Below are 13,008 nucleotides of genomic sequence, written 5' to 3'. Positions count from 1 at the left end.
ATGCAGGCTGCAAAAGAGGTGTCAGGTAATTGTTTTCCTGCTAGTTCACACTCGTTATAATTAGACCACGCCCCTTATAATTAGGTCACACCCGTTTTTGGGAGCGCGCCTACGGCGCGTGCAATTTATTTAATATCACATTATATATGGGGGGGGGGGGGGCACATATTTTACTGTTTGCACTGGAACCCAAATTGGCTGCTGATAACTATTAGGGTGTGTGTGTTTGTTTGTGTGTGTGTGTGTGTGTGGGGGGGGGGGGGGGGGGGGGGTTATGTGCTGAGTATGGGCGGCTATGCCAATTATCTATGAAGGACTGTGCTGACGTTATAGGGGAGCTGTGATTCTATGGAGCTGTCCGAAATTCCGTAGGCGATTTTAGTGGCCCCCGGGCTTCACTGGATTTTTTTAGGTGGCCCACGCTGTCTTAAAGGTTGAAGACCCCTGACTTATAGGATATGGGTCATTGGGTCGATCCCTATTAGGTCCACATGGCTTAGGTCGATGCATAAAATAGGTTGACAGGGTTGGAAGGTTGACACAAGCATTTGGTAGACAATGGGAAGGTCGACAGTCAAAAAATGTGTTTTCTCACGGATGTTGACATAATCGACATGGAGACCGTCTATTTTATTCTCCCGCCACACCGTAGTGGATGGTAGGGCATGAAATATTGCCTGTCAGCACACAAAAAACATGAAAACTCATGTCAGCCTTTTGACTGACGACCTTCCCAGTGTCAACCGTCCAACCCTGTTGAGCTATTTCATGTGTCAGTGGTAAACCCAATGCACGCCGACCTAATGACCGTATTCCTAATTATAAGAGTGAAATGCCAAAAATATGCTGTCATTTCTGTGTAGTTTTTATGGTATTGAATCATTTGTGCTGAATTTGTCGGTGACCAGTTACTTGACATGTTCCTTTCCACATTATTCCAATCCTGTAAGTATTAATGTACAAAACAGATAGGACTATAGTTGTGTTGCCAGAGGTACCTAAAATAAAAATACCAAGCATTTTCCTGAAAGAGAAGTAGTGGATTTTTGAAAGTAGAGAATAGGTTTAAAACCTTTTTTTTTTTTATCGACTTATAATTTTGTTTTTATTTTTTTAAGTATTTTATTATTGAATTATTTTAAACAAAACTTACAAAAGGTACATTGGAGACAATCGCTGTTGTGTACAAACACACACGCACACACGCACACACACACACACACACACACACACACACACGAATATATATAGAGCTAGATATATTTTTATAGCTAGAAAATGATGTCTTTTAAAGCCTAATCTGTACACACCTCCAACAGTCCTAACCTTGTCCAGCTGCACAATGTAGATAAATGCGAGCCCTCTCCATCCTCTGCTTGTGCTCTATTTTTTTTTCTAGACATTGTTTGCAGCATCTAAACTGAAGGTCTTTGATAAGTTGAAAGATAAAGGTGCGCTGAAGGCCATGGAAATTGCGGAAAAGATTAATGCTTCTGTACATGGAACTGAAAGGCTTCTTGATGCCTGTGTTGCCCTTGGCCTGCTAGAGAAAACTCATCAAGGTGAATCTTAGTGGTAATTTATTTCTCTATAATGTTAAAGTCTTGAAGACTTCAAAATCAAAGCAAAAAATCTGTCAGAAATCGGAAGTATTGTAGTATGGAATTGTTTTTTAGAAGCAAAACTGTTACTAAACTTCTCAGTGTACACAGATTGTTCATATAAAGTTTCCATAGCCAGCCAAGTGTACAGTATGTTCCTGATACCTGGCATACAGTTAGACAAGGTGACACTGCCAAGGTCCGTAGGAACTGTCGCTAAGATTTACATCTGGACCTGTACAGCAAGTCTTGTTAAGCCACTGTTATACAGTATGGCTTTATGTGGTATGAATAGTTACTTATTTCATCTATGTTATCATATACTTGTTATGTTTGTTAGTAGGGCAAAATGCACACTTGTTAGATTCACTTATCTATGGTAAAATGGTAGTGAAATTTATGTGTTACTAGCCTTTGGAAAGGTATACATCTATACGACACCGGGAATCCTGACAGTAGTCAGGTAAGTACAGTATACTTCGCCCGACCCCCCACCCTAATCCTGCCTTGTAGCAGCCTAAACCTAATCATCCCTCCCCACCACCTAACCTCCAGCACACACACACACACACACACACACACACACACACCCGATGATGATAATTAATATTATATTAAATTGTCAATCATCAAATCAGGGCTTATAACCAATAATTGAAAACACTTAAACTGCATGGGGTGGGGGTGTGATGGCCATTGTACCTAGGGGAACCCTGTCCCATAAAGCGTGTAATCACTATTTTGTTTTTGAACCAATTTATAACAAGAACACAATTGTAGGAACAGACAGAAGTTGTATGGAAATGATGCAATGTGGATTTAAAGTCTTTTAGAATTGCCTGGTTATATCCTTATTCGGTAATTTGCAAGTGGGGGACACATTATAAAAATTGATGTGAAGTATTAAATAAAAATAAATTGATAAAAGCGACATGCCGAACCTGTGGAGCCCACTGTAAATATTCTACAGTGTGTGATTAGAACATTGAATAGTCTAATATTGTGGAATGTGCAGAAGGAGCTACAGCTGGAAGCGGGTGAGCGCAGTCACTTGCAAAAAGGTATATGTACCCCCTGTAGTGGGTTCTCAGATAGTCTGGAATTAGCACATAGTGTTATCAGTAAACATTTCATGCCACTTTACAGCACAACCCCCAGCAGGCAGTACAAACATTTTCACTTACGCTATTAAAAATTGGTGTATTTATGCTGAAGTCTTCATGCTATCCGCGATGTTTAGATGAAAGCCTAGACATTAGTTTTGGGAACTAGGATATAAGATACTGAATGGTACTCCTAATTCTGTTACACTTAAAGTCTATTAAGATATAACATAGGATACTACAACCAGCGCTGGACTTTGACTACTCTATACAGAAATCCACAGTAACTGTCTAGTGTGCTGCAGGCTAAACATAAATCTGACCAGGAGCACTTACTGACCCAAAACAATATGCACAGTATTTATTCATTGAATGAGTACATATTGCTGCATCCTTATGTGTATATTAAGAATGTATGAACAGTATTACGGGTTTTTTTTTCACACAAACGCTCATTCCCTCTTCACTTCAGCATGTCGCCACAAGTGAGTGAGCACTTACCCACGCTGTCCTTATTTTAGCAGAGAAAGCCCCTTATATGACAGCATTCTGCAGCATGGCTCTAAGTAATGATCTGCTAATGATGCACAGATGACAGAGGGGGTTGCGGGATTGAGCATCTTTCGTCAGGTAGAGCGTACACACTATGCAATATAATGAACAAAATCGCTCTGAAGATCCAAATCGATCATTACATTGTCTAGTGTGCATTGCTGATATCATTAACTATTGTCGTGGCCATGGGTGAAAGCTATAGTGCACACATACTGAATGATATTGTTTAGTGAGGTCACCTGGGCTACTCCTAATGTAGGTCATTGGTTATATAGCCAAAATTGACCTGCATGTTCATCTGACGGGAGTTCATAACCAATGCGCTGGAGCGTGCATCATTAAAGACATTGAGCGTACACACTAGACACGTTTTTTAAAGATATTGCTGAGAAGGCCCCTTATGAGCGAAATCTTTCAAATCTTGTCTAGTGTGTATGGGTCTTTACCCTCTTGCAGTGGCTATTTCTAAGTGTAATACAAAATATTCATAAAATAAGGTCCGAGACAAACAGCAGTCGGACATGTAGTCTGATCCAGGAACAACAGCAAAGAATTATTATCTACTGAAACACTGCTACATATAAAAAGGAAAGCAAGTGTGTTCATGTTGCCGCTACTATATGAAATTCTGCTGCCTGACAATGTGCAAGGAGGATAATGGATAAATCTTTGCGCTAATTGCTGCCTATGGACTGAAATCAGTTTGTATGAATCAACAATCACACAGAGATAAACATATACAACCAAAAAAATACTGTCCTAGGCGCAGATACTGCTCTCTAATGTTCTTGTTTAATGTGCCCAAAAAACAACAAATGAGAGAACATTAATAGTGCAATACAGTAAAGCATGTTAAAACATAATGCTGAGGAGCCATTCTCAGATGGTTGTGACTCGTACCCTTAAAGTCAGTCTACTTTTCAAGGTAGACTTAGATCGCTTGTTTGGGGAGCGGTAACGTCACCATTAGATCCCGAATCCGATGTTGCATGTAAATAAAACGAAAAGCTGGTATGGTGAAGTACCGCTTTTAATTACAACAAATATTTACACTAAAAACAAGGTGTAACACAACTGACTCACCAAGTGATGTTGTCTACAAAAGGAAAGTAGACCATACAAGCAGATGTTTAGGGCAACAAACAGGCGTCCCTGTAAGTTGATCACCTGGGTCGGTCAGAAGTTCACCTTGTCCTCCACACGGCCTTGTCCTTCAAATGGCAGTGTGGAGGACAAGGTGAACTTCTGACCGACCCAGGTGATCAACTTCCAGGGACGCCTGTTTGTTGCCTTAAACATCGCTTTATTTACAAGCAACATCAGAAATAGGAGGATTTCAGGATCTGATGGTGACGTTACCGGTCCCCAAACAAGCGATCTAAGTCTACCTTGAAAAGTAGACTGACTTTTAGGGTACGAGTCGCAACCATCTGAGAATAGCTCCTCAGCATTATGTTTTTATGTGCTTTACTGTATTGCACTATTTTTTGTTCTCTCTCTCTCTCCTTGTTTTTTGGGCACACTCAACAAGAACATTAGAGAGCAGTATCTGCGCCCAGGACTTGCCAGTATTCTTTTGGTTGTATCTGCTGCCTGACAGTTGTCCTATCAATTAGCACAAACCAGAAAGGATTTTCACAGTACCTACTGCGCCTTTGTGCAGCAATAATAACCACCAAAAGGAGGAATAGTTCCAAACCCCCAAAAAATACAATTCAGAAAATTCAATAGGTGAAATTGTAATCACGCACATATAATAAAAAGGATATATAGTTACGTATCTCTGTATTGTAACTTGAATTGAAAAATGTAATGTTGTTCACTCCCAACTCCTCCAATATTTCTCATACAAAAAAAGAAAAAATATACATAGTGTGATACTGTTTAAAATTAAACCAAAAGTCTTCCAGATGAAATAAAATCCTTTCAGTATGGGTCTTCGTGATGCTATATTCTTACGGGATCACCCTTTGTGCTGAATCAACAATAAGGTGCTTACAATAAGCTCACATTCACAATACTTCATGAAAACATATAAAGGTATCTTTAAAATTGATGCTCACGTGGTCTTACTTCATCTTAAAGGTGTATCCTCCTATAGCGGTTTCTTTCTCCAAAGGGAAACAGCACCCAAGCAGATCAATCATTCCAATAGTGGTTTTATTGATATAACAATAAAATGGAAGGCATTTAACACAGATAGGAACAATGAGTGAATAACAAAGAGCCTCTTTGTTACGAAGACCCATACTGAAAGGATTTCATTTCATCCGGAAATTTTAACTAGAGACTTTTGGTTTAATTTTAAACAGTATCACACTATGTATATTTTTTTCTTTTTTTGTATGAGAAATATTGGAGGAGTTGGGAGTGAACAACATTACATGTTTCACTTCAAGTTACAATACAGAGATACGTAACTATATATCCTTTTTATTATATGTGCACGATTACAATTCCACCTATTGCCTTTTCTGAAATATCAATTAGCACAGCTGAGGTCACGCCTCTATTTCCACAATGCTGTGTAATTTAATGTTGAATCCTACAGTATGCAAAGGCCTCATTCTTCATTAAATAAATCACATTTGGGCTATATGTAATAGCCTGCAAGAAGCCTGAAGTGGGGGACTTTGTTTGAGAATGCCCTTATTTTTAATGCGATAATCACTGACAAGGCAAGACCAACCTAGCTGCACAAAGTTCCGCACATGCGGCTTCTTGCAGGCTATTGCTTTTACCCACTGTTGGTTGTTTCCCTAGCATCCACAATTCATATTCTATCAAAACCGCTGGATACATTTGGACACTTATGTATCTCAGCTTGGAAAAATACTATGGCTATAGGAAGCTCGCCATCGTATAGAATACAAAGAAGGTAATGTTCTGTGTGTTACTTTGGTACAAAATGATTAGAAGGCCACAGGATCTATGTTTTACATCAGCCATTTTTCATTCTGTATAAAACCTTTGCCAAAGTAAGATGTTCTATTTTAGGTCAAGCTATATGTATCTGTAACCTTGTGCTTTTCTCTTCCTAGTGTACCGGAACACAGAGTTAGCCGACGCTTATCTGGTTTCATCTTCAGAGCTTTCCATCCATGCGTATATAATGCACTTAAATTACCATTTGTGGTTCCACTTTACACATTTGGAGTCTGCAGTGGTGGAAGGAAAAAGTCAACAAAAAAACACCTACGAGAAGATGTCTGAGAACTTGCATGTAAGAACATAATAGGATTCATTCATCTCCTATTGGACAAACATATGTGTAACAGTAATGTTTTAGTATCATGGGTACTTCATTTTTAGCTTATATATAAGCATTGGGACAACAAAGCGGATACATTAGACCAGTGTTTTTCAACCACTGTGCCGTGGCACACTAGTGTGCCTTGAGCTGTTCTCAAGCGTGCCCCCACATCTAGAGATGCCCAAACCCATTTACAGCCACCACCAGTTCAAATGTTATTTACTGGTCTCTTCTTTTCATGTGAAGAGCCAATGTATTTTATTTTTGTTACCTGTGGGGACCAGTGTGATTGTTTTTAACCCCTTCCCGACATTTGACGTACATGTACGTCATGGCCGGGATGTACTTCCCGACACATGACGTACATGTACGTCATGACTTCAAAGTGCCACCGCGTCTACAGACGCGGTGACAGAGGGACGATGTCTGCTGTCCCTGACAGCAGACATCTTCCCTCATTGCCCAGGGGGGGCAGCGATACCCCCCCGTTTGGCGATCGCTGTGATTGGCTGTTCAATGTGAACAGCCAATTACAGCGTTTTCTGTGTACCGGCGAATAACGTTCGCCGGTGACACAGGGATCGGTGGTGATTGGTGCTGTAAAGTACAGCACCAATCACCACCGGGTGTAAGGGTGACACTGGTGTCACCCCACCTCACCCCACCTGCCCCCAAAAGGCTGGGATTGGTCCGTCGGACCGACGGACCAATCACAGCCATTACACCTCAAATGAGGTAACGGAGACAGCCCTGCAGCCGCCATTCCGGTCAGGAACAGCGTGCAGAGCGGTCTCCATGCCCATCTGTGCCTTATACTGACCTGATCGTTGGTGGCATCCGTGCTGCCAGCTCCTGGTGTGACTTCCTTGTGACTTCCTTGTGTTGCTGCTGCTGCTGCTGCAGCAGCGTCATTGTGGCAGAGATTTAAATTGTGTGCTATTATTTTGTGCTATAATTTTGTATCTGCTCCCCCCTGCTGCCCCCCTTTTGTGCTGATCACTATAAACTAAGTGATCAGCACCTTTTTTTGGGGTGCAGGTTTTTTTTTTTATATATACCCTGTCAGGTTGCACCCACAGTTGTGTGCCTGCTGCCCCTCACTGCTAATCAGTGTTGCATCACTGTGTTGCATCACAGTGTTGCATCACTGATCAGCAGTTTTTTTTTTTTGGAGAGTGCTGTGGGGTTTTGTTTTTACACCCACGGTGCTTTTGTGGGTGTCCTGTGGCTGCTGAGCACTGATCAGTGACGTACATCACTGATCAGCATTTTTGGCACAGGGTTGATCTAATTTTTTTTTTTTTTTTTATCAAATTTCTGTTGCCTTTGAGTCATCAGCAGTTTTTTAAAAAATTTTTTTTTTTGGAAAGTGCTGTGGTTTTTTTTTTTATTGTTTTTACACCCACGGTGCTTTTGTGGGTGTCCTGTGGCCGCTGAGCGCTGATCAGTGACGTACATCACTGAACAGCATTTTTGGCACAGGGTTGATATAATTTTTTTGCAGCAGTTTTTTTAAATTGTTTTTTTTTTTTGGAGAGTGCTGTGGTTTTTTTTTTTAAATTGTTTTTACACCTACGGTGCTTTTGTGGGTTTGCTGTGGCCGCTGAGCGCTGATCAGTGACGTACATCACTGAACAGCATTTTTGGCACAGGGTTGATATAATTTTTTTTCAGCAGTTTTTTTAAATTGTTTTTTTTTTTTTGGAGAGTGCTGTGGTTTTTTTTTTTTATTGTTTTTACACCCACGGTGCTTTTGTGGGTGTCCTGTGCCCGCTGAGCGCTGATCAGTGACGGACGTTACTGACCAACATCTGTGCTCAATTTTTGGCGCAGGAGCTTTTTTTTTTTTCTTTTAAACTTACACGTGTTAAAGCACTACATACCCCCCGTGTTGAAATAAAGTTTGTACCCCCCCCTACACTATACACTACACTTAAAAATAATAAAAATGTCCCAATCATCGCAAAGACTGTTTTCAGCGGAGGAGGCATATGCCCTTCTTGCCTCTGACACTGACACAGCCAGTGAAGTAAGCGATGAATTGGCATTTGTCTTAAGCTCCTCTTCCTCCTCTAGTGATGAGGGACCCCCTCAAAGACGCCCCCGTAGAGCAGCTGAGACACCCCCCCCCCCCCCCAATGATTGATCTCGTATGGACCCCACCACCAGACAATTTTGAGCCCCAGGTTCCTGAGTTTTTGGCCAACCCAGGAATCCAATTTGATAGTACAGGCCTCAAAGAAATTGACTTTTTCAAAGTCTTTTTCTCTGATGATTTTATAAATTTAATGGTGGACCAAAGTAATTTATATGCCCAGCAGTTTATTGCCCAAAACCCCACGTCATCATTTGCTAGGTGGACCCCTGTAGATGCAGTAGAGATGATGACGTTTTGGGGTCTGGCGTTACATATGGGCATAGTTAAAAAGCCAGAAATTAGGCAATATTGGAGTACAGATGTTCTGTACAGCACCCCACTTCATCGTATGGCCATGACCCGGACTCGTTTTGAGACAATCCTTAAATTTTTGCATTACAACGATAATGCACAGTGCCCACCCAGAGATGATCCCACCTTTGACCGGCTATTCAAAGTCAGGCCGGTCATTGATCATTTCAGCGCCAAATTTGCTGAGATGTACATCCCCCAAAAATTCATTTGTGTAGACGAGTCACTTATACATTTTAAAGGAAGGGTTAAATTCCGCCAGTACCTTCCCAATAAGAGGGCAAGGTATGGCATAAAAATGTATAAGCTGTGCGAAAGTACCTCGGGGTACACCCACAGGTTTAGGGTATATGAAGGGAAGGACACAAGAATTGAACCGCCAGAATGCCCCCCCTCCCTCGTAGGTGTTAGTGGAAAGATTGTCTGGGATTTAGTGCACCCCTTCCTGGATAAGGGTTATCACCTCTATGTGGATAACTTTTACACCAGCATCCCCCTGTTTAAGGCCCTTGGTTCAAGAGGTACAGCAGCTTGCGGTACTGTGCGCAAGAACCAAAGAGGCCTCCCAAAAACGCACGTTGCCCAATTACTGAGAAAGGGTGAAAGCAGGGGAATATGCACCGAAAATATGTTGTTGGTCAAACATAAGGACAAGAGGGATGTCCTTATACTGACAACAATTCACGGAGACAGTACCACCTCCGTCCCTGTACGAGGTACCAGTACCCACACCTCAAAACCTATTTGTATCCTTGATTACAATAAGTACATAGGCGGAGTGGATCTTTCAGATCAGGTACTGAAGCCGTACAGTGCCCTGCGGAAAACAAAAATCTGGTATAAGAAGCTGGCCGTGTATATCATCCAGATGGCACTGTATAACGCTTACGTACTATTCCGTTCTACCAGCCAGACGGGGACATTTATGCACTTTCAAGAGGAAGTCATAAAGGGCCTAATATTTGGGAACCAGCAGGCAGAGGGCCCCAGTACTTCTAGTACTGGCCCCAGTACTTCTAGTACTGGCCCCCGTATTGTATCAGGGCAGCATTTTCCAAACGAAATCCCCTCCACTGGAAAAAAGGGCAGGACACAAAAAAGGTGCAAAGTTTGCTATAAAAAGGGAATACGAAAGCAAACTATTTTCCACTGTGAAACTTGCCCCGACAAACCCGGCCTATGTATGAAGGAGTGCTTTAAAATATACCACACATCTATGGATTATTAGGTTCATCATTTCACCGTGCTTCGGGGGTCTTGCTAATGCGACATAGCACCCACCATTCATTCCACCAGAATCTGTGCTGCAAAATCCAAAAATCACTCCTTCCCTTCTGAGTCCTGCCATGCACCCAAATGGTATTTTTTGGTCACATATGAGGCATTGCCGTACTCGGGAGAAATTGGGGCACAGATTTTGGGGTGCTTTGTCTCCTTCATTCTTTGTGAAAATGAAAAATTTTGAGCCAGAACTGCATTTTTGTGTAAAAAAATGTAATTTTTCATTTTCACAGCCCAGTTGTACCACAATTGGTGAAACCCCTGGGGGTTTGAAATGTACACTATACCCCTAGATGAATTCCCTGAGGGGTGTAGTTTGCAAAATGGGGTCACTTGTGGGGGGGTTCCACTGTATTGGTGCTTCGGGGGTCTTGCTAATGCGACATAGCACCCACCATTCATTCCACCAGAATCTGTGCTGCAAAATCCAAAAATCACTCCTTCCCTTCTGAGTCCTGCCATGCACCCAAATGGTATTTTTTGGTCACATATGAGGCATTGCCGTACTCGGGAGAAATTGGGGCACAGATTTTGGGGTGCTTTGTCTCCTTCATTCCTTGTGAAAATGAAAAATTTTGAGCCAGAACTGCATTTTTGTGTAAAAAATGTAATTTTTCATTTTCACAGCCCAGTTGTACCACAATTGGTGAAACCCCTGGGGGTTTGAAATGTACACTATACCCCTAGATGAATTCCCTGAGGGGTGTAGTTTGCAAAATGGGGTCACTTGTGGGGGGGTTCCACTGTATTGGTGCTTCGGGGGTCTTGCTAATGCGACATAGCACCCACCATTCATTCCACCAGAATCTGTGCTGCAAAATCCAAAAATCACTCCTTCCCTTCTGAGTCCTGCCATGCACCCAAATGGTATTTTTTGGTCACATATGAGGCATTGCCGTACTCGGGAGAAATTGGGGCACAGATTTTGGGGTGCTTTGTCTCCTTCATTCCTTGTGAAAATGAAAAATTTTGAGCCAGAACTGCATTTTTGTGTAAAAAATGTAATTTTTCATTTTCACAGCCCAGTTGTACCACAATTGGTGAAACCCCTGGGGGTTTGAAATGTACACTATACCCCTAGATGAATTCCCTGAGGGGTGTAGTTTGCAAAATGGGGTCACTTGTGGGGGGGTTCCTAACTTTTAGCATCTTATGGTGCCTAGAAACCTACATGGTGCCTAAAAAATAATCTCATAAAAAGGAGGCTCCAAAATCAAGTAGGTGCTCCTTCTATTATGAAGCCTGTGGTTTGGTCAACGTGCACACTAGGGCCACATATAGGATATTTATGAAAACAAAAGAATTGGGGGAATCAATTTTTAGTCACATTTCTCTAGTAAAATCTACTGTGTTCCTTAGAAAAATGTATTAAAATTGAAAATCTGCAAAAAAAATGAAATTTTGAAATTTCACCTACACTTTGTTTTAATTCCTGTGAAACACCTAAAGGGTTAACAAACTTCCAAAATGCTGTTTTGAATACTGTGAGGGTTGCAGTTTTTGAAATGGCATCATTTATGGGGGTGTCTCACATTCAAGTCCCTCAAAGTCACAGCAGAACTGAACTGGTCCCTAAAAAAATCAGTGTTTGAAATTTTCTTGAAAATTTGAGAATTTGCTATTTATATTTTAAGCCTCCTAGTGTCCAAAAAAATTAAAAGAAGGTTGAAATAATGATGGCAACATAAAGTAGACATATGGTCTTTGTTAGTTATTAACTATTTTGAGTGGTATGATTATTTGTCTCACAAGCAGAAAATGTAACATTTAGAAAATTGCTAAATTTTCCATTTTTTAACGACATTTTGGTATTTTTCACAAAAAAACACAGACTGTATCGACCAAAATTTACCAATAACTTGAAGTACAATGTGTCACGCGAAAACAATCTCAAAATCACTGGGATAAGTAAAAGCAAAAAAAAGTTATCCCCACTTAAGTGATACATGTCAGATTTGAAAAAAAGGGCTCTGTCAGGAAGGCAAAAACATGCTGCGTCGGTAAGGGGTTAATGTGGGGGCCAATATGTTTTTTTTTTTCCTGTGGTGGCCAATGTGTTTTGCCCTGTGGGGATCTCATGGTGTGCCATGGCAATTGTTTAAGTCTTATTTAGTGTGCTGCAAGGTAAAAAGGTTGAAAATCACTGCATTAGACTATAGTTTCTCATCTCTAATTTCAATGAATGCTAAACAGCGAAGTTAAATTAGTTATGTGCTGTTATATACAGGGTGGTAATATTTCCTTCCCAGGGTTTTGGAGGGTTCAGCGGCCTTTACATTTGCTGAGCGTTCTGCTATATTGCTCAGAACGCTCAGCAAGATCGCTCAGCACACAGAGACGTGTCAGTGCTGAGTGATCTGTCAGGGCCAGTGTTTTCCGGTGAAAACTCTGGCCCTGACCTAGGATTAACTAGATGTATCCAGCATGATGGATATTAATCGCCGGGCAACAGCAACGTGCGGAGGCCACGCATCGCTATCACTATGGCCTCTACAAACTGAGCAATGTAGGGGCATTTTTTAAAGCGATCTAGTCAGATCACTTAGAAAATGCCCTGAAATCACCCTGTGTGTAGGCCCCAAAAACCCTTTGCAGTCCAAATTTTTTTTTGTAATTCAAGCAGATTGGCCTAAATGTTTTAATTAATTGTAACTTTTTTTTTAAAATTTATAAATGGTCTACATTGAATGTTGAACGATGTTAATGTTCTTATTTTAAAATGGCTCACCATTGGATCTGCTACTAGCACTAGGGCTTTTGAGCCTG

General features: G+C 41.2%; 1 protein-coding gene across 2 annotated transcripts in view; it reads left to right on the top strand.

Moving 5' to 3' along the window:
* Positions 1 to 13,008, top strand: part of ASMTL (acetylserotonin O-methyltransferase like) — a 62,944-nt gene that overhangs the window by 38,244 nt on the left and 11,692 nt on the right. For both annotated transcript variants that reach the window (XM_083172536.1, XM_083172535.1), the window contains 2 exons: positions 1,400 to 1,562; positions 6,301 to 6,482. In XM_083172536.1, coding sequence (XP_083028662.1) covers positions 1,400 to 1,562; positions 6,301 to 6,482 — 345 coding nt within the window. The remainder of the gene's footprint in view (positions 1 to 1,399; positions 1,563 to 6,300; positions 6,483 to 13,008) is intronic.

Source organism: Crinia signifera, chromosome 2 (assembly GCF_055691185.1).
Source record: "Crinia signifera chromosome 2, ASM5569118v1, whole genome shotgun sequence".
NCBI lineage: Eukaryota > Metazoa > Chordata > Amphibia > Anura > Myobatrachidae > Crinia > Crinia signifera.
This window is presented reverse-complemented; position numbering and strand designations above follow the sequence as displayed.